The 23,599-nt window shown below is 37.7% G+C and overlaps 1 protein-coding gene across 2 annotated transcripts in view; it reads right to left on the bottom strand.

Annotated features, from left to right (window-relative positions):
- Nucleotides 1-23,599, bottom strand: part of RELN (reelin) — a 276,674-nt gene that overhangs the window by 126,964 nt on the left and 126,111 nt on the right. For both annotated transcript variants that reach the window (XM_030291632.4, XM_072919453.1), the window contains exons 7-9: nt 19,315-19,411; nt 15,767-15,818; nt 829-925 (exon numbers count right to left, since the gene is read on the bottom strand). In XM_030291632.4, the coding sequence (XP_030147492.4) occupies nt 829-925; nt 15,767-15,818; nt 19,315-19,411 (246 nt within the window). The remainder of the gene's footprint in view (nt 1-828; nt 926-15,766; nt 15,819-19,314; nt 19,412-23,599) is intronic.

Genomic DNA, 23,599 nt, shown 5'->3' on the forward strand with positions numbered 1-23,599 from the left:
TACACAATCTTGCAGCTAGAGTTTTGCTTCTTCATCAGAAATTAAGGACCCTTTTGCTCTGCAATTTGCCTCAATGGATTGAAAATAGGCTCAAGCAAATCACTTGTATAGCACTGACACTGAGGTAATGCAGGAAGGCACACTGAGATGCTCTGTTTATATTACTTATAAATTACAGCTTTTTCTTCCCCAGTTGCATAATTATGACTTTATGCCGTTGCACAAAATGCCTTTCCTATTATTACTTAATAAAATACAATCTCTTAGAAAAAAACATCTTTGACACTGATTGTCTTTAAAGGTGTGGATATTGTGATGAAAATGTTTACAGTTTCCATTCATAATCCCTTGCATTTTCATGTTGGTTTAAAAGCACAGCATTATTCATCATAATCTTGTTATTACAAGAGTGTCAAGAGCCAAGTGTTCATATCAAACTATAAAATGTTTTTATTGAACATTTTAATCTACCAAAGTAGAAACACGAAACATTATAAAATATGGTCCTTGCTGACATTAAAAATGGCGCTAAAATGTAAAAAGTCATCAAAGTTTTGTTTTTTCAGGCACCTGAACCTACTGGTTTTTGGAGTTGCATTTTAAGTGTGAAGTGATTCTCTTTGTCACTTCCCACGTACTCAGTGGATGAATTTGTGATTTACCAAACCTGGTGGCAGTTCTGCAATTAGCCAGGAATTTCAGCCCTCATCTTTGTATGAACAAGGAGAACTGAAAAGTTAACAAATAAAACAAGTTTTAAAAGAGCCAGGTTTAAACACCACCTGCTCAGCTGGAAAGCATGAAAATTATTAAAGAGATGTAACAAACCTAATTTTCTCCAGCTGAGTCCAATCTGCAGAACTGTTCTTGCTGTAGGACACTGTGATGCTGGGATCTGAGTAACTAAAGCGACACGAGCCCGATCCTGAGAAAACAATAAAATGAGAAGTGTTACGACACAATGAAGCATAAATGATTCCCCAATAACCACAGTTGCTGACTGTGCCTTTGTCACCTTATCACTTCTCCCCATTTTAAAGGCTTTGATTGATGATGAAATTTCCTGTGATCTGTTGCTGAAAGTAAACACAAAATAATGCATGCTTTATGAGTCAGAAATAAAGTAGAAATGATAAATCACAGCAGTGCCATGTAATCTCTGCAAATTTCCCAGGGGAAGCCAAGTAAATTACTTAACACCCCCAACTGCAGGAAAAAATCCACCATCTAATGTTTAAACAAAACCTTATTATTAGAGAATAATCCACATAGCAGAATTCACAGGGAAAATAGTAAAAGACTGTTTTTCATATTACTGTATAATTAAAAAAGTCTATAAATAAAAATACAGTGAGAGGAAAAGATATGCAGAATTACTTGAGCCAAGAGCAAATGTGATTTAGGAATTTAAAAGAGCAAAGATATTACAAAATTAGTTATCTTAAGGTTGCCTGAAGGAAATTAAATTAAGAAATCATCCAATATACTCCCTAGATCCTATAATTAATAACAAACACTTGATGCTGATTTGGGAATCTCAGAACACTTTACAAAAATGAACTAATTAAGCCTTATGGCACCCCTGCAAGGTAGGGTAATATATTTACTTTTGATTTATAAAAGGGTGCCTTCTGGGTGTTGTCACAAAAGATAAGCTTAACAATTAATACATGGGGCAGTCAAAATAAGATGAAAACAAGATTGAGAAATTCATCCCAGAAAACATGATAAACAACCTGAGCTGTAATTAAACACACTAAAAATACTATTTTTCCTCACACACCAGATAATTCATCCATCTCAGAAAATTTGATGCTCAGTGAAACAGACACATCCTAGTCTTTGCTCCACAGATAAAATGTCATAAGCACATGAGATTGAAAGCAGCAGACACCATGTACTTGCCATGTTTAAGAGAAGCAGCTCTCAATTAAACAGCATCTCTGATGGCATCAGGATACTGCTGAGTACCACAGCATTGCTCACACTATAAGTACTTATTATATGTGCCACAAGTAGTGTGTTATGTTTATGTGTGTCTCAGATACATTCAATCACACTGAAAGCTGTGTAAATACATATTTTAATATATGTATAAATGTATATACACACTGCTGACAATAAAATACTATCATTTTCCAACCCAGGGTGATTATTTTTGTAAAAGAAATAAATGGCCTGATTAAAAAGGTGTTAACCACTTGTACAAGAGAACAACTTACACATTTTAATGGGAACATATGTCATTAAGCACAAAGCTTGCAGCCCCAACTCCCCTGAGGCAGTGCACATTCACGGCTCTCAGCCCTACAGAACTGCTTTTCTACTCTGAGACACACATCACATACCTCTACAGAGGGAAAACCAAAACATGGGATGAAGTTCCATGTCTAAAATTTTCTCTGATACATCAACTAGATTCCTGGAAATGACCCACAAAGTTATTTTCCTGTATTTTTCACTAATGTTAAATTGCAAATAGAGTAACAGATACTTCCGAGCCACTACAGCTGCATGTGGTGTGTTCAGCTGGTCTGACACGTATTCTTTCTGTAAAGAGGCACAGAATAATTAATATTGCAAAGGCAGCAGGACTTTGAATTACCAGCCATGTATCCAAAATGACTACAAAGCAACTGTCTGGTTATATTTTACTGACAAGGCATTTTATTTCTATCATATTAAAACCAAATGATGTCAGGAAAAGCCTTTGCGTTTCATATTTGCCCATCTGCTGAGATGGTCTACTTTACTGAGCGACATCTGCTGTCACTTCCTACTTCTGTGGAATTTAGGAGTTCCAACCCTTAATCACATTTGTTCATTTTATTTTAGAGGAATTCAGTTCAAAAATCAGGGAACGACAGCCAGTTTGATGTCTTTGGCCAGTCAGAGGCTGTGAGGTAAAACAGCAACATACTGAATTTTATGTCAGCCAAAATTAAAATAACATAAACAGTAAAAATAACCATCAATATACACTTTATAACGTGTCATTCCAGTTAGTGTTACAATCAACTTTTCGTACAGTGCTCTTAAACAAAGCAAAGTCAAAATATGCTGCTTTAAAAGAGGAAAAGGCCAGGTTTGCTGCACGATCAACATGAAAATCATTGTCTGTTAGATCTGAACATCCTCAACTATGCAATGAAGATCAAAGCTGTTGCTTAAAAGAAATGGGGCCACTCAGAAATGGCTTTGCAAGGTAGGTGTGGTATTTCACTTTTGGTACTGGAAAAAGAGCAGTGGAGACAATAAAAAAAGGAGAGAGAAATGCTGGGTTTTATTATTATTTTAATGATCAGGGTGGATTGTATTAAGATCAAGGATAGTTCGGGAAAGTCCTCAAGTAGCAATTACTGGCTGTGATGACAAATGTGTTTTTATCAGTATTTAAACCCTCTTTTTGTGTGTTCTTGACTCAAAATAATAAGATATTAAGATTGTTTTCCATGTACCTATCTAATTCTGCAAAACTCAAACTGACAAAAAAAATTAAAAAGTACTGATCTGGTACTTGAATATTTTACAAAACTAATACACATCCTAGTTTACATTAAGAATTTCTCCCCAAGAAAAGGGAGGAGGGTGAACATGCAGTTGCACTACAGGACAGGGTTTACTGAGATGGTCTTGCGAGTCACTGCCTTTCAATATAATTTTCAATTACTTTGAATATTACTATTACTTAGTACTATGGCTGTTAGTCCCTATCTCTGTTATTTCAGTAATCCTAAACTAGGGTTATGTAAAATAGAAATTTGGTTTTTGGATGTTTGCCTCTACCTCGTCCAGCAAAGCTATATTCTGACTTTCTGAACAAAAATATGATCAGAACTCAAGTAATAACATCACAGGAATTGGGGCCAATTCATCTCAGGAGGGAGGTGTCCTTCCCACAGCTCCCAGAGATGGTAATAAACAGTTTGTCAGCTCTGAGCAGAGAAGCAGGAGCAGAATATCATGCCATAAATATTCACATCTTCCTGTCCTGTGAAGGAAAAGTTGTACATTAAACCTTTTGAATGAGATTAGATTCGGTTTACTTTAAATCAGAAATGCCCAGGATTTGAATTAGCCCTGAAAATGGGTAGCAAAACCTGCACGATGATTACTGTAAACAAGTCAGTGTTAGTAAGCATTAGAGAAAAAAATGTTGTTTATTCCTTAAGATGAGTATGTCATAGCAAGATTGATGCCTTGGTGAGGTTATTGCTAGATAAATCTGGCTAAGAGTTAGGATTATACTTTCAACATTAAGGGTTTACATATGAAATTACCTATTGGGAGGTAACCATCCTCTGATAAAGAATAGCCAAATTTTTTCTTTATATATATACAAGGCAAGATTGTCCTTGTGTTTCAGGAACAAAGTATTTTACTCCTTCTGATAGACTTTAATCTGATGTTCACAGACTTCCAAAACTTTCAGAGAAAAGCTAGAGTAGAGACAACCTTCAATGATCTAATTTTAAATTATATATTTGAAGCTCAGACAACAATTTTGTCCATTATCAAAAATTATGAGCAGCCTCTGTTATAAAGCCCAGACATTTCCATATACTGAATATTCTGAAACACTGATTTATTTGGCTGGTGCTTTACATGTTTAGATTTTTTCCTAAGACAAATCTCAATAAAACAAAATTTTTTTTAAGTTGAGTCCAGGCACTGATGCTAATAGAAGAGGGTTTTGACTGGCAGAGTATGGGACTGCTAAACATGTCCTGACAACTGCTTTGTTAATTCTGCTTAGCTAAACAGGAAAGAATAGAAAAGTGAAACAAAAATATGTTTTTAATTGTTTTGCTCCTTGTTTCACAGGACAGGTAACCCGTAGCCAGGACCTGACAAGCACTGACCACTCTCAGCATATCCAACTGAAACAGTCATGGGTTGTTTGTATTTTTTAATTTTAGGTTCTCTTAAGCTGATTTTGGCCAGCTGAAGTACTGGTGAATATTTTAGCTATCTTATTTTTTAAATGTCATGTAGGCAGCAGTACTGAGTGTAGTAATTCAGGAGAGATGTTATTGAAGGCACCACAAATCAGCTGTTTGTATCCAGATATTCAGTTATTTGTACCCAGGCTGACAATGGCAGGCAAAATTAATTTTCACTATGCCTTTGCCTCCAACTGTGTCAGATTTACAGAAACCCAAGTCATACAGCTGTTGGTCTCTAAGATTTCTTAACAACATTGATCAGAGCTGGTGTTTTGCTGAGATAAAACTGGGTGCCATCTGCAAGGGAAGCAATATTTTGCTCCTTATAGAGTGTGATGTCCTCTGCCTCTTGACAACTCCTTGATAGCTCCTGTGAGTGCTTCTGTGGATAAGCAGATGAGATATCTAATGCTGGCTTTAAGGAGAATCAGTCTAATGGGGACTGCACAAGAGAGATGCACACAAAAATTGTGCAGAAGGGTTCATATTGTGTCCTGAATGCAGTCTGAAAAACAAAAGGGCACTGGGAAGAACCCCTTATATCTAATGCTACTAGATTACATTTATTAATTTTGTTAACAGGATGAATAATGATTACTGTTTGCTAAGGATTATAATTTTGTGATATCACTTGATTTAAGCCAAACTGGGTAATATAAATGACTAGTGGTCAAGTCTGGCTGGCTTGCTAATAGTTTTTTCCAAAGTAATGAACCATACAGTCTGGTATAATGAATGGTCCATGGGTGATATTTTTTAGGTGTACATTTATATTGGCTTTTCATAAAGAAGAAGATGGTTTTAACAATTTTAAAATACAGAATATTTAGTGCCGGATATACAAGATGCATTGATACAAAAATATGCAGTGCACTGTGCATTCCATTCTGTTTCTGAAAATTTTCTCAAGAGGTCACAAGACCATTTTTATTTTTCTTTGAAGTCACAACTTTGAATTTAGTTACAAACATGATTTTTAACAATTATATTTTTGATCTTTAGACTTTTTAAACAGTTTTTTCTTATTTGTAGAGTGAATTCAGAGTACAAAGAGGTATTTAAGTGTAAGAAATATTCAAATTAAAAACTGTAAGAACTGCACTGTATTTTGTAGTCATAGTCTATCTGTTCATGGAAACAAATATTTTTATTGCTGGATGCTTTTCTTTCCCTTGTGGGAATATGATTTTGGCTGTCTGTACTCTTGTATGTGTTCTGATAAAAAATCTGCAACAAATATCTGGCACTAGGGAAAAAAATACCAACGGTGTTTGCCTTTCATAAAAATCAGATCTACTTTAGCATTAGTGAGAATTACGAATTTAGTAATATAAAGTCTCAGCTATTTTTTTCTGCAGGTTTCTGAGAACAGCTAATTTTTGTTCCACTGGCAGATTTAGGCTGTTGCTCCATTTCAGAAATGCTTGGTAGTTACTTATGTCCAAATAAAATTAAAGGGTTGACGAGCAGATGAAAAGCCACCAGTGTAAAATTGTAAAAGATGAGGGGAAGAGTAATTAGTAAATACACTTGATAAAATCAATCAGAAGAACTTCCTAAATGAAGTCCTAAGAGTTAATCTGAGGCTAAACCCTAGAAGGATGGGGCTCTGAGCAGGCTGTCCTTGCCCCAGGTGTGATGCTGGTTGGAACATGGAGCAGGTGATCACCCACGGGTCCCTTCCCATCTGCCTCCTGCCAGGATTCCCAATAACAGCTAATGTATTTTTAATGAATTAATACAGCTAATTTCCTTTAGATAGAAGTCTGAGGAAATACTTATCTGGTACAACTTCCTCTTGGTCTATTTATATTCAGAGATCTGATGTGCTTCCTGCACTCACACAAATTTGTTCTCTTCTAATGAACAAGCTCAGATCACAATTCATATTGCTTTTTGTGCTGAGAACATCAGGAGAGAAAAATAAGCCAAGCAGAAAACTGTATTTCCCTCATGCCAGTGTCCAAATTATTCTGATGTAAAGCTATTTATAGTGTTTCTGAGATACAGCCAGCAGGTATGTGCTTGGGTAATAAGTGTGTTTCCAAAGAAATAATTACATGATGCTAAATTTAACCATGCTTTTACGTGCACCAACATCATACAACAAAACACCTTGCTGAAGGCTAAGTGGGCAAACTTGCTTAGACCTGGCTGAAATGGACACCCAGGAACTGTAGCTAACTGAAACAATAGCATCATTAATGCTTCCAAAATACTTGCATTTGCTCTTGGATATCTGACAAAATAGTAATCCCTGTGTTCAGGAAGCATTTTCTACTGGGGTACCCATATTCTACATTTCAACATTACTGCCATTAAACAATTAATGTCAGATTATGTGGAGGTCCCCTAAGTGAGAGGGCGACCTCTCAATAAAGCTGGGCAAAATGTAAATGATACCATGTGAAAGTAGCTCTCACTGGTACACTAACACATATCAGTAAATAGAAAGAGATGCTTTGTGTAACTGTGTTTAGCAGGCAGCTGTGAAGGTCTGTAATCAAGAAAATGAAAAACATAAATGAGCTGATAAAGGTATTAAAATCCTGCAGGAAAATACATGAAGTTTTATTTAGACCCCTACAACCAGTCCAGTCTGGAGGCAGTAGAAAACACACACTGGTCCCAAGAACTGCTGTGTAAAATGAGCTATCTTGAATATACAGATATGAAAAGGCTTTCCTTGGCTGCTTTAGTGAAATTCTCTGGCACTAAAAAAACTGGGAAATAATTTTTTCAAGCCAATTCTCTGCTGAGAAACCCAGTAAAACTGATTGCCTGCCTTTAAATGTATATGAAGGTAGATAATAACTAGCTTGGCAAGAATTGGTTTTTGCAATTCCTGATGGTCTTTTCTATTTTTATCTGCTTTTACTTTTCAGTCTGTCACCCACTGGAGAAACAGTCAGGACTGCTTTGCTGAGCTGGGGGATTCTCAGTTTCAGCCCCCCTCCCCCCCCCCCCCCCAACTACAGATGCTTTGTTGTTTAATTAAAAAATGGACTTTTTTAATCATACAAAAGTGTTATCTGTGTACAATTATATCAGCAGGATTAAGATGAATCTGTCTGTAATCCAGCATTTAGTATTTGCAGTGATCAATTCCATAATGGCCCACATTTGACTGCAATGCAGTGGCACAGCCACCTGCCCTGGATCTGAATCCTGAGGCTCTTTATCTCTTCTGCTTTTCTCCATGTAGTAAATCTTTAACGCTCACATTTTAATTCCCAACAGTGGCTGAGAAACCCTGGTACAGAAGTAATAAAGACAATATTTCATTGTAACCTTGGGCTAGCCAAAACAACACAAATCATTTTGCCCCAAGGCCATTAAAATGTCTTTCAAATACAGCATCAACTTTAAACTCTGGTTTCAATCTAGGTATTACCTAGGCAGCCCCTCTTGTAAAACTCAGCAAAATAAATAAACACCACCTAACATTTCCACATGCTATGTGAAGAGTACTTGATGATATTACTTACCTATCTTATTCTTTCATATTAGATGTAATGCATAATCTATGCATCAATACAAAGAGCTTTTCCACCAGAAAAGGGAAATTATTAGGTTTCATGTCAGCCAATAGCAAATGGCAATTTGGGTAGCCAAGCAAAAAAACAAAACAAAACAAAACAAACAAAAACAAAAACAAAAAAGAAAGAACCACATTGTTTTATTGGGAGGGAATGGGAAATGAAGCAAGCAGAAGAAATGCAGAATGGGGTGAATGACAGCAATTTTGGTATTAAGTTATGTTATAGTAAATTCTCAAACTTTTTCCAAATGTATAGGAAATAAACTAGGAAAAAACAACCTGAGGGTTCAAATGTTTTTAATGCTATGCTCTTGTTGCTTAGAAGGGACAGAATCTTACTCTATTAACAATGAATCTGTGGCCACTAGAACTGCTCCTCCCTGCTGGTACAACTATGAGCAAAACTGTGGATGTGCCATGCCATGTCTGCACAGGAAAACTGGAAGGCACTGGAGAAAGAAATTTGTGTGACTGGGGGAAATCATCCATGCAGGTGACTAAAGCAAAGGAGGTGGCACCACAGCTTCCTCTATGAGGTTTTTTGGTGTTCAGCTAATAAGATTGTGATGAATTTACACAATCAAGTGCTCCTCCATGCTAAATTCAGAAGGGATTTATTTTTCACTTTGGTATTTCTCTAGAGATGTGTGAGTGAATTTTCCTAACAAACCTGAAGGAAATCTCTATCCAATTATGCTGAGGTTGTCCCACAAAATGCTATTACAGCATTTGTCAGTCATCCAATAGCTTCTGCTAATTATAAAACTGACTAAACAAAAACGGAAATTAAGAGAAAATGATCAGCAGTGGTTCCTTTCAGCCAAAGCTAAGACCTACATAGCAAAACATGTTTGGAAATGTTCTATCAAGTGGTCTGAATTCAAGCAGAGGATAAACAGCATAAAAACCCTGCTGTCAATATACCAGCTGCCACCAGATCTAAATTAAAATATGATAAGAACATAAATGATAAATGTCTTCAGACAGTTACATGGGGCCAAATGTAGCCATCATTGTCCTCATGGCTGAGCCAAAGTAGAATTGGGGTATTTCTGGTGGGAAGCAGAAGGGATCATCATTCCATGTACATCTCTGCAGAGTCCTCCAGATGCTGCTCTAGGGGACAGCCCTAGCAGTGAGAGACTGCTGTCTGCTCCACAGATATACATGGAGCTCAGTGAATCAGCTGCCCTATTTATTTTTGTAAGATTATTTTTTTTCATCGCAATCTTCTATTTGCTGAGGTTAATAGAGAAGTAAATGTCAGTTCTGAAGCACAGAATTCTATCAGGATTAATCCAAAGGGCACATTCAACAATTCTAATGATGATGCTGATGATACAATAATAATAAGAGTAATAACAATAACCTGTAGATTGAGCACACATCAAGGTAAAATAGTATTTCCATTATCTACATGACAAAATAAATTTTATCATTTAATTCTGCAAGACTACACTGGTAACAAAGGCAAATTGCCACTAAAAATGATAAGTGGAATAAATAAGCCTGAAAAAAATTGCCTTTTACTTTGTAAAGGCGATGAACACTATCCATGCTTTGTCTTCAACAACCATCACCAAGACCATTAGGCCATGGATTTTTCTGAGTAAAACAGCTTTCACATAGATCCTAGTGACCTTGGCAGTTCAGGGAGAGAAATAAAGTCTGTAGCTAATGATTCACTAACCTGATGTCTTAGGATGAAGTAGGACATGACATGAAAATCGTTTTGGAATCATTATGTCAAAGATCTGCATCCAGATCAGTGACCCTTACTCATAAACTAATTAAAAGCAATCAATAGCAGATTTTAAATAGTTTTCTGAATTATAGTCGCAGAGGACTGTGAAATCAGCAATATTAAAAACAGACTGTAAATAAACTATGCCACATAGAAATCCTTTGTATATGCATTGCACATATGCCTCACCACTTAAAAAACATGACAGCATAAATGTAAAGTCGTCACAGGTAATACTCTGCAGTGAAGTACAACTGATGGTCTGATGGATTTTAAAAGCTCAGGAAATTTGAAGTGACGACAGGGGTGATTACTCAAATGCAAAATAAAGTTGCAAGAGTAGAAAGTGTGTTGAACAAGATCAGAGAAATTATTACTTCTTACTTCTGTTACTGGTTTAAGTGATTATACTGTAAGATTGTCAACAAATTATTTATGTATGTAAAAGCAGACAGTTTGGCATTTTAATTCCTTTGGGGGAAAATAGAAAAAAAGGTACTATAGAATTAAGATCACCCCTAGCAATCTCTGAACCCTGAATTATCAAAAAGTCCTGACTGGCTGAATAGCAATAGTAATTTTTCTAAATAATATTTAAACCATATTAAAACCAATAGATACACACATTTACCCTTACTATAGGGTTCCATTAGAAAGATACTAGGGGACATTGATAAACTGCTGGCAGGTATTGTTAGTGATTGTAACAGATTAATTTAATACATGTGGAACCCTCTATGGAATACTTGTCAAATACTTAATCAAAAATTAACTTGGTCAAGTAATTTAGAACAATGGAAGGTGCAATAGCAATAGATGGCAGAGAAGTGACTGGGTGATGTTAAAGAAGCTATCAACAAGCTGTAACTCTTGGTCAGCCCTGAAATGGTTGGGTGGCTGATCACTGTAGGTCCCTTCCAACTGAAATGGTCCTATCCTATCCTATCCTATCCTATCCTATCCTATCCTATCCTATCCTATCCTATCCTATCCTATCCTATCCTATCCTGTCCTGTCCTGTCCTGTCCTGTCCTGTCCTGTCCTGTCCTGTCCTGTCCTGTCCTGCCCTGTCCTGTCCTGTCCTATCCATCCCAGAAGCAGTGGGATAAAAGGGCCAGTATTAATCTACAAGTAAGGTCCAAATGCTTGTGGTTCCAGACCAGTGAGCAAATCACAACATGAGGGACCCATCTTTTGGATAATGTCTACTGGGATTTTCCTGACAGGACAAACAGAGTCCATCTGGCAAAATCACAAAGCACTCTCACAAATGAAAGCCTGATACTAAAACCTCACTGAAAACTGCTTTTACTGAAGGATGATGCGCTAGATTTGATTCATGTCAAGTCTTTTCTTTAGCAATAGCTAAGGCATTAAGCATATGATCCATGCAGCAAAGATACCTAAAGAACTTCCAGTGCCAAGGCCTGGCAGCCTTCAGGCACTGAAGATCACCTGTGCTCATGCATCTTCAAAACTTTTGTGCTAACAACAAATAATGCTCTCAGAGAGCAGCCCCTTCCTTGCCAGCTCTGTGGTATTCTCAGGGTCCCCCAAAAGCATAGGGACAGGCTTTATTATTTTATTTATTGCAGGAAAAGTATTTTGCATCGTATTGAGATTCTTGTAAGAGGTTTCATTCATCAAGATAAGCATATACAGCAATATTACACATATGAAGTGACCATAATTCAGGTCATTCATCATCAATTAAGGAAAGATGGTTTATGATTACAAACAGCTTTTAAATACTGCAGGTCACGTGTTGTATACCATACAAAGGTAGTTTTGAAGGGGACTGAAAATAAGGATTAATGGTTGACTCACCTATCACCCTGATAGATTAGGGAACCCAACTTTTAAAAAAGCTTGTTTTAATAATATTTTGGAAGGGAGAGGCCAAGTCCAAGCTTTATCTCCAAATAAAGCACAAAGATTTTGAACCTGTGCTGCTTTGTTTCCAAGACTAATGGCTTGATCCTCAAGAAGCAGAGCTGAACTGCCAAGTGTTTGTTATATATTGTGGTGTATTCCTTCTCAGAAGATAAAAAACCCTTCCCCCATAAACAAATTTTGGTTTAAGGTAAAATAGTAGGGAGGTTACATTTTTTTTAGAAAATTAGGGGGGAAGAATTACTAGTTGCTAATCCTGTAATGACAGAGGATCTTTGTGACAATGGCATGAAAGTTGAAGGGAAAGGAATTTTAAAGTAGGACTGTGCTTTACAAACATTATGTATTTATCCAGTATTGGATACTGACAAAGTCATCCTGTTTTCAGAGGAATGTGAAGGAATTTTCATAACAAAGCTGAAAAGTGGGAGGTTTTCATATCAAGTTATTCTCATGTTCAAATACTGATAAACAGCCAGAAATTATCACATCATACTAAGACATAAGGAAAGAGTCATGGAACAAAGTTTTTCAAGGCATTATTTTTGATTAAGAATTTTCACACTGTTTCACAAATGGCTCCAAGGAGCACCTGCCCTGGAGGCCAGGCTGAGTGTTGATGCTCATCAGAGCATCTTCAGCTGCAGCAGAGGCCCTGTGAGGAGGGAGGGATGGGAAGCACCTGCCAGTGCTGAACTGCCCACGCAGAGCCTGCAGAGCCCACACACAGCACTGCCTCCAGAGCACATGCTGAGAATACCCAAGGAACAAGCTTAACCACAACAACCTGCACACCTCACACCTTGCCATTGCTCCCTCAAAGCCTTTCCTCTTCTCCCCATGGGATTTTATGTCTTTTTCTTCCTGTATTTAGCTCAGTTGCTAATCTTTGAGTCACCTTCCTCCACAGTGGCCCATGTGAATGACAGAGCACGTTCAACCCTGGGGAAGCCCAGGGATGCAGCTGAGGAGAAAAGGCTCAGATTTGGAGATAGAGAATATTTCAGCTAATGAATCAGACTAATGTGTGTGGCAGCTGAGTCCAGAGGCTTTTGTGCAATATCCTGCAATTCCCAAGCTGTTGAATCAGATGTTCTGGCCTGAGAGAGCCCAAAGGCATTGCTTTAAATATCTCAATTAACAATTCCACTGAACATTAAGGAAACTGCTAGATGTGTCAGTGTTGGGTCTTGGAGAAATGTAGTGATGGATGATTAAGACAGTTGCAGTAATCAAAATTTTCTGCACACTTGGGTACAGAGTGCATGAGTGTAAATATTACCCCAGCCCTGGACCAGCTCTACGTGGATGCTGCATGACAGACAAGTTCCTCTCATTCAGAAAGGATACTGTACATTAATGTTGCCCTGTGTGCTGAAAATGCCTTACTAATTACCTTTTCATCCTAATTAAACCTTCTTCTTAAGTGCACCTTTCCAACTGCCTTGGCCTTTAAAGAGCAAAGCTACCAAATATATGATACATGAAGCATACAATGAAGTATACAACACAGCATACCAACTAATGTAAAATTCACTAGTTTGTTACCCTCCCCAACCACAGAGTTTAAAAGGATCTGGAATTCATGGTGAAACCAGAATTTAGCTTCAGAATTTTTAGCTTCATTTCCTAGTTCTCTACTGCATATATATCTGCAAATACAAAATTCCATCCGATAATTAGTGGCAAGAGAAATTAAAATGTGCACTCTTTAATAAGGCCAAAGCTATGTCACAAATTCAACATAAAAACACCCCCAAAAGACCACAGCTTAAGCTATTCCATGTCTGATAGAAAATGGTAAACATTCTTTAAAATAAAAAGCAATTCCCTTGGATCAATCCCTAAATAGGGTTATGATTAAATCAGACACTTGGGAATAAGCTGGAAACTGGATTCTAAAGCCAAGTATTGCTGAGCTCAGCAGCAGTCCCCTGGCTCATGCTGGCTTCTATCAGTTACAAAACCAATCTGCATTGTATTTCAAACTCATCACAGGCACATGGGGAAACATGATACATTTTCAACTGGAGGCTGAAATGTGGTTTTCTTGGATGTGCATCCACCCCTCTCTGCTCCATCATACTGAGGATTTTACTGGTTCCTACTGGTATGGCTTCAGGCATTCTTAAGACATATTTATGAAAATCCTGTCATACAGAGTATTTCCTGCTCAGCCTTCTCTTATCCTTTTTTTATTTGACCCTTCCCATCCGATAGGCACAAATGCTCCTAGTGAAATATCAAGTCTCATTTTGAAACTTCTGTGAGCCAGAATTGTTCTGCAGTTCACCTGCAGCAGACACCAGGCACTGGGCTGTGACAGCAAACAACACCTACCACAGCCCCATTCACCTGACCCTGCTGTTAACCACCCTGGGTCACTGCAACAATAATCCAAAGAAGATTTTTGCAAATTTTCATGAAAAGTGAAATTCCTCCATCATCACAAACTTGCAGCTTTATAGAAGTCACTTCTCTTTGTGCTTCTGTCAGTGAGCAGCACATTCCAGTAGATCAAGTGAGCTGCTACCTTTCCACTGTCTGAATGAAACTGCAGGGCAGCAACAGGCTGGTTTTCACCTGAGGTACCCCATATTTATGCATGGATTCAGTTGAGGATTGGAGACATTATTTTCTGGCTTTTTAAAACCAGTAATTCAAAATAAAAGGATAGATACCAGTCCTTAGATGTATTAACATTGCTGTCAGTAGCAGGTACTGATGACTTCCAATACCCAAATGAACAACTTCAGGTGAAAAACAAATTTAAATTATGTATTTCTGAGCTTTCTAGGATTTTGATTTCCAATCCTTTTAAAAACCCAAGCTGTTATTCAAGCTATGTGATTGCTCTTATTTTCAACTTTCCAGAGTTTAATCACACATCTCTTGAGATACTTCTGGATAATTACTTTTTTAAAAATAGGAATATGCTTTGTAAACACATATCCAGGGGTCCACAGAGGAAGCAGGCTACATTTCCTGCTTGCTTTTCTACTGAACTATTTGTATCAATAGAATATTTTTTCCTTCATATTTTGAACACTGAGAAATGAGTTAACAAATTAGGTATGTTTCAAATCAGCCCCAACCACAGCCTCTACCATAATTTATATCCACAAATTCACAGTGAAATGTGAAATAACTCACAGTATTCTGAGTAATACAGCATACAACCATGCTGTTGATAATATGGACTTAATAGCATTTAGTCTTCATTTGTCCTATTCTCTTAGTACAAATGTACAATGTGTTAAAAACAGCACTACCATGGTGTAACTTGGAATATATTGGGGGGTTAAATGACAAAAGCCTTCTTTATTTTTTTTTAGAAACATTAATCACACTTCAGCGAAAGAGCAAGAAATTATAATGTTAAACATCAGGCTATAAAATAGGATAAAAAACAACTCAAACATGGCTCATCACAGTATCCACTGGAGCTTTTCATTTCCAAAATTCAAAACAGTAGCTCCATGTCAGGAGATGAATAAATATACTGCAGTTAAAAAAAAAAAAATGAATCCCTCATGTTGAGTATAACATCAACCAGAAAGGTAACCCTGAACTTCAGGGCCATTTTTCTTTACAGAAAGGACTTTTTGCACTTTCTTGGGTGAAAGGGTAATCTAAACTTACCAAGGGAAAATTGAAGGACGGATGCAGTAGTTGTGTTAAGGCCAGTGGTGGTCTATAGGAAGAGAAGCAAATATTTTTGTTAGATCAGCAAAACAATACATTCATCACTTGTTTTTCTTTGAAAGCATGGAAAATCTCTGGACACCTACATCTCCAGTGCATAGGACTATTAATCACAGTCAGGTTGAGTGATCATGTACATTTTTGTTATGTCATTTTGGTTATTGACAGCTCATCATATGTCAAAGCCAGGATTTTTTTCCACCATACTCATTTCTACAACAACAACAAAAAAATACATTTATTTTCAACAGGGTCACTTGACCACTCTTTAGATTGAAAAAATGAACTCTGTGGTTTATAGTCAGCTTAGTGTAAATCTATATGTATGGAACAGTTCTCACTTTTCCTAGCACAGAATAAGGACTAAAAATATCATAAATAGATAATAAAAATAAAATTTATTAACCCTAAAATATTGAATACAAAAATCCTTGGTAATACTGTATGGTATGTACCGTGCAATGTTGTAGCAGAATCTACCCACTGCTGACATCCAGAGAGATGGAGAAAAAGAAACACCAGCAGCTCACCCTGTACTCAGTAAACCAACCTCCTTTCAGGCCTCTCTTTCTTCCTTCTTTGAATGCCTCCATATTTCAGTAGCTCAAATTAGAATGGGTCTCCTGAAAATGCTATACAATAAAAAGCCCTAGTGTGTTGCGAAGGACACCTAATTGTGTTCAATTTATTTTGGAAGTTGAATTTAACAATACTGATACTTAACAAGCAAGGCATCCAAGAGCAAAAGGGACTGGACTTCTTCCATGCCAGTGCATACCTAGTCAGCTGTTCATTAAATGATGCCTTTGAAAATAATGGATGGAAATCCACATGAGTTGATGTGAGGTTTTAGTGTGATTTGTTTCTTACCTATGACATACCAAAAAGAATCTATCAATATTAAGGAACTGGATGTTCACTGAAATGCATTGAAGATTAGCTGATAAAATAATACATGTTATAACAGATAATTTTAATTTTTAAGCAAGAATAGGAAAGCTGCATTTACATAGCCCTGTTAAAAATACAGTCACATTCCCATTTAAGTCATTCTGCCAGGATTGATTCAGTATTAGGTATCACACTTACCCTGCCAAACAGTAAATTACTTTCTGATTCGAGTTAAGAGCACCTATTATAGTAGTTTTCATTCAATTAAGTATGTTGTACAAGTTATAGTTTGAAAACAAAACCTTTATTGAGCTTGAGTAGCTCATATCACCAAGAAATCAAACATTTCAGTTATCACAGAAGAGACGTTCATGTAGATTTAGACTGGGCTGTGAATAATTTCAGCAATGCTTTGGGAAAAAGCACAAGACTTACTAAATTTTTTTGCAAAATTCTGCAGAGGACTGCTTAGTTCAGAAACGGAAGAGAGCATGGTAGGGAGCATGGTATGGAGTTTCTTGCAACATTTCGATGCTATACACCTTTCCAGGATTTTGCCAGCAGTAAATTCTCACTAACAGACAGAGACAGTTGGTATTAAAAACCCTCTGCCCGCAGTAACAGGTGGCTGTTGGAAATCAGGAGGAAAGAAGGAGGTCAAGGTAGCAAATCAGCAGCTGTTAGAGCTGTTGATGTAAAATTCAACTCTTCTTGACTAAGTATTTTAAAGTAGTAGGAGCCAATAGCAGGAACAGAGATTTCATGATCCATTTCAAGCAGGTTCAGAATAGGATCGATAAAAATCATGGAGACATGAAACAGGTATTAAAATTTGTGACAGAAAGAGGTATGTTGTGAAATTGCCAAAACAATTACAAATGAGAAACAGGTTGGTTCTAAGACAGTAGGTATTTAAATGTATGTCCATACTCAAAAATAGAACTAGATCACACCTCTGGCCTGAAAACTCCTGTGCTCATCCATAGTATTAAGCCATTAGCATGTTCCTGCAGAAGGGTTTGATTTTTCTACAGCACTGCCATAATATTTATAAATACTTTCATTTTTAGGCTGCTAACTGTTTATAAGCATGATGATTTTTTTTTCAGATGATTATTTAATCACACCACTTTGGTAGCATAACAAATGTTTTCCTGATGCCACGGTAGTGCTTCTCTAACACACAGCAATATGGTAAATGCAGTCCAAGACTGGATTTTGAAGCCAATTCCTGATTACTAAGGATAGTCTAAATTGCATATCAGCAGGGAGAAGACAGCTAATTAATGACAGTTCAAAACCCTCAGAGCTGGGACCCTGAGTTTGTTAAATGTCATAAATAGATTTTTTTTTTCCGTGTTTTGTTGCCTATGCTCAGTACTACAGCTAAAAATGAATGTAAAAAATGGGAAAAGTACCCCAGTGGTGTGACTTCCCTTTTGCACAGGACATATGCCAATGCATGCCTTCTCAAGGCAGTTAGCAAAGCACAGCACATTCAAACAGGATGCAAAGTAGCAGAGAGGCCATTTAACATCCCTGGCTGGAGCTGGCTGTGAGGGAAATTCTTCTTTATCTGTAAAATCTCTAAATTAGTTTTATATGTGTTTATTACTTTTATGCATCACATCAGCAATATCTACATTGCATTGGTATAATTCTGGTCTCAATTAAGGATGTAAAATTAACCCTGTGAAAAGAATTGCCAGTGTCTGAAATGAGGGAAAGATGCCAGGCCAAAACCACTTCTGTTTTATGGCACTCTTCCATGTTTGCTCTTCAAATAGCTCTAATCAGCCTCCCCCACCATTCAGAAGACTGTTGAAAACATGAAAATTAATTTTGAATTACATGGGCTTTGATCTGGCCTTTTAATTTTTCAGTTCTTTCCAAAGCTCCCCTTATATGTACATCATTGCAGCTAGCTGCTCAGCATCAGCATGTGGGCATTGGTTTATGTACTGCAATTCATTTTTCACACCCAGATGACCTCAAGTTAATGCAAATTGCACTTGTTTCTTACAGCAATTTTATGACCAAACTACTCCCCCCAACAAAATTAATTCTGTCCCATTCATCATGACTCAATCTGTTACATACACTTCCCTGAGACTGGCAGGTGCTTGCTCCAGGCTGCATTTAAGTCTGTAGAATGCATTGTTCACAAGTGATGTTTTACAACCAAATTATCATTTGTCAACAGGGACAAGAAAAAACCAACAGGGACGAGACAAGACTAATAAAATAATAAAAGAAAAATGAACCCTGTCTCTATTTAATTGTTGGATATAAAAAGAGAATTATGCCAATTCAAAAACACAGTTCTATCTCCTTGACTTTTCAGTTTTTCAGAGATACTTTAAATGACTTGGATACATGCTGGATCAAGAGACTGTCCCTTGCAAAGGGACAAAGGTTATTGCAACTATTGTAATAACCTTTGGTTAGCATCTATTGTTTAAAACACTGGGATATTTCTGGGTGTACATCTATGGACCTATCACCTTGCTCAAGAGCATCTCTGCTAAATACCAAACTTTCAAAGCACACCAAGATGCCTGCAGCCCCAGCCGCAGCAGAGGCACCTCACTTACCAGCTCTCTGGGACCGTAGGGCTCGCAGAACGTGGCAGCGTTGCCGTGCATTATCACTCCACAGTGTCCCCCAACCTCACAGTTACTGCACTCAGACCTGCAGGGAGAGCACACCATGTTCAGAAGGGAAATCAGAGACTGGATGTTTGAGACCCTGTAAAATGTAAAACCTGCTATGTCTTGGTGCTCAAATTGAGTCGTTTATCGTGGTGCTGAACACAAAGGTAGGGCAGCTGTAAGTATGATCCACTGGAGCTGCCTCTTGTGAAAGGCCCTGGGGATTCAGTGCTGTCTCTCTGCAAACTGCCCCTCCTCTAAAGTGGGGTGTCCCTGCTCATTGACTGCAAAGCATCTCACCATGGGAAACCAGGTTGAAATTTTACATATATCTGTCACTGTCAAGGCAGGACAGGAATGAGAAGACTCTCATCAGAAGGCTGCTGAGTATAAAACTCCAGTTTATTCAAAATACACTACTCTTTTAGACAGAGCTTTGTGAGGACCAACTCCATTGGTTCTGAAGTGAAAACAACTTACACCATTGGTGCAAAGTGCTTGACGTACAGTGATAGAACTTAACTATAAACAATTTGAATAATGAGAGAGATAAAGAATTATTTACATTCTTCTCAGACTCTTTCCCAGGCCTCTGCCTGGCTAGAAACTCTCAGTTTCTCTCTTTGACTGAATCTGAGACCCACATATATCAATTACCCTGAAGCCACTCTTCTTACAAAATCCTTGTGAACATTTGATTTACCATACATAAACCCACCATCATGGAGTTACCATAAAGAACAGCTGAGGACAAATGGCTGGGATCAGCCCCCCTCCTGCTTGCAGGGTTATTTCCCCAAAGGCCTGGCTTGAGGCTGCAGTGTAACATGGCATTTGCTGTTGCTTCTATTTGTATTTGTCATATTCCATATTCCTAGTAATAGAGTTGCCACTCTGCTCACTTTATAGGGAAAAAACTATGAAGAAAATCTCAGAGAGGCTGGTAAGTGCTGCAGAGACAAATAATTACACCTGTCCTGATAGTTCTTAATTTAATCTGAAGGATTTTGTGGGCAGCCTGACTGCAGAACGTACAGAAAGGGCTGCTTCCCCCACATTCTAGGATTGGGGTATCAGATATTGGCATGAGGACCACATTTTCAAAAATCATTGGATATACTCCTAATCCCCAACAAGCTGCCCACAATGGTGCTGGCAAAGATTGCCTTTGGGCATCCAAAGATCAACTTAAATATCAAACCTCTAGGGAAACACTCCAGAAAAAATGTCAGACATAAAAATGTTTGAGTTATTTTTCATGTATGAACATGGCAGTGAAGTAATTCAGCAATTCACACTGATAGCATTTAGGACTTTGAATTCAAACAGCAAAATAAAATGTTCTAATAAAGTAGTATAGTTCAAATCAACATCAGTGAATTAATATTTACTTACAGAAGTCACAGTCAGCAAATAATTTTATTTCTCAATAAAAGGCAAGAAGAGATTATGTGAGTGAATAAAGTGGCACTTGAGAGAAAGCACAGAAGAAGAGTTCACAAGGGACATGTTTTGTGCTATCTAAATTTCACTTGATCCCGAAGTTCCGACAGCTGAAGAGCAGAGGGACAGGAACTAGAAGAATTACTGTGATTCTGTAGGATTCTAGCTATTATAAAAATTATTTTCATTGTATGCCCCTACATTGTTGAATTTTATAGTGGAGCATCTACCTGGACTCCTGATACATGCAAAGAGACAGATATGGCAGGAAAACTTTGCCATGAATACTTTGTAGGGACCACTTAGTCCTTCCTGAAAGGTCAGGCTACATAATCCAAGGGATATTTTAATTCTCTAATTCTTATATTTCAACAGATGAAAAGTGATTAACCTGTTCTACTTCTGTAACTTCTGTAACGTGGTCTATGAAATATTGTCTGGAAATCCAGAAACACTGTCCTGCTAATACAGCAGTTTCATCATCAGTTGTCCTTTCTAGGATTACTTTTGTACAAAATTGGATGGCTGTTGGTAATCCTGATTCAAACCTTTGTGCTGTCTTTGAAGTGCATTACCTTTGACAATAAACTGCTCATTAGCTTGACAAGAACACATGAAGAGCAAGATAATTGATCTCCTGTTCCTCAGATCATCGTCATAGTACTACGCGTTTAGAAATGATCCAATTTGCTCCTCTCCTGCTGCAGACAGGAAGGTTAATTTCTTTTCTCTTTATACAAACAGAAGACAGTATTAATTGCCCTGGCTGGGTGCAGCTTTCTACATTATCTTTCTCACCTGCCTAGACTAAAATCTTAGCACATTAAAATCACTTCAGCTTTCTTTTCACAGCTGGTCCTTGCTGCTGCTGCTGACATGTGTCGCATTTATCGAGATGACTTCTCCACAGACCTGCCATCTCTCTCATCTCTGGTTTAGAGAGTCCCACCTCTCGCTGCTATTGTTCTTCACTTTGCTGAGGGGGAAACATCTGCTGTTTCCTCACCCCTATTTGTCATTCCTTTTCCCTCTGCAATACCTGAGTATGTGGACATTATATTGACTGATGTCTTTTGTGATGTCTGAACCATAAAGAAGATAAACCTTGCAAACTGCCAAGAGATTTTTAAACATAAATCTTTCTGAAGTTTAATCCCACCGTTTTAGTGCAATTTGGAAACCACTTTAGGACCTCTCTCTCCTGTCACAAAGCTTTCCTCAACCTCTTTGCCACTGGAAATATCGCAGTATCTGTACATTTCTCATATGCCATGAAGAAGTGATGACCAAGAGAATCTCTGTTTCTTATTGATTGATTTTACATGCTCAACTATTCTTCATGTCATCTTTGACAAGTGCGCCTTCTGTAAGTGACTGCTGCTTGGTGTGCTGATAGGCTTTGAGATGAAACATGACATTAGATTGGGAAGGAGAGTTCAAGCCAGCAAAACACTTCTGTGCTGCCTCTTTCTCCTTTAAATGTACTGAATCCCCTGCTTTCTCTACTCCTACTATTAAAACTGTTTTATACAGAAATATGCATTAATGCCGACATTTATTCTTTACTAATTTATGCATTTATTAACATTTGATTATTTATCATAGGATTAAACAGATTTTTTTTTTTAATAGTTGTTCTTGTTTAGCCTGGTTTAGTTCTTGTACAGCACTTTCTTTATGCTCTCCACTGCTGTTTTATGAGGTTACATGGAGACAAGATGGTGACAGGAACAGATGCTCAATGGCCTAGACAGTCTTCTTCATACTACACATACTGAACCTCTATTCATCCAGTCATTTCCTGGCAACTGGTACTGGTGCAGATTACCTTTCCCTACTGAAGAAATCAGTTACTTCCATGGTTCCTGACTTTCTGATCTAACAGTGTCCTGTCAGTTTTCAGAAAGTCTCATAGACACTAATTTCTTGTATTATTTAAATTTTCTAAATTAAAAATGTACTAAACACTTCTAGTTCAACAAGTCAGCAGTGGCTGGCTGGGCATGGACAATGGTGCTACATTTATGGTGGTGTGGGAATCACTTACCTACCTTAACTTCCTCAGCTAGTACATGTCAGCTACATAATACATTGGACATTTATGATTATGTGAAACATATTTTTTCCACAAGACAAGAGATCTTTGTAAGGTTGGTGGCAAATTAAACTCAAGAAATGAGGAAATCCTTGCTTAAGTAAGCAGGCTTTTGCCTGTGGGTTGGGGACTGTGGGAATGGCCATACTCTGACATGACTGGACACTGGAAGAAAAGATTATAAACATTAGTTTGACACACCATACAAGAAGGTTCTCAAAGTGGGCTGTTTCCCAAGAAAATGAGAAAATGCCCCCATTCTTGCATTCCCAGCAGAGAAATCCTCCTTCTTTGTTCTATGTTTCTTCTATGTTCACATAAGCATGTGTCCTCTCCTGTTGCCTCCTCTCTCCTTGTCCCTTTCCCACTTTCGCAGTTTCTCCTGTTTTCTTCCAGTCACCAAATTTTTGATTTAGGTCAGGAACTGTGGTGCTGTGACTTTTCTTTTACAAAGAGCCTTTCTTTTCTCTTCCTTCTGCAGCTCCAAAAACACTCACAGCCACTCCTTCTCCGTTTCTGAGCCTCCAAAGAAACAGATGGCTGCTGGGAAGGATGTGTCTTATAATGAATTTGAAAGAGCAGGCAGTCACTCTCGAAATCATACAGTGCTCTTGTGCAAAATAGTAATTTGATGTGAGGTCTCTCCCAGCAATGGAGTGACACACAGGCTCTGCTGGGACTCATAAAATT

This window comes from Taeniopygia guttata, chromosome 1A (genome assembly GCF_048771995.1).
Source record: "Taeniopygia guttata chromosome 1A, bTaeGut7.mat, whole genome shotgun sequence".
NCBI lineage: Eukaryota > Metazoa > Chordata > Aves > Passeriformes > Estrildidae > Taeniopygia > Taeniopygia guttata.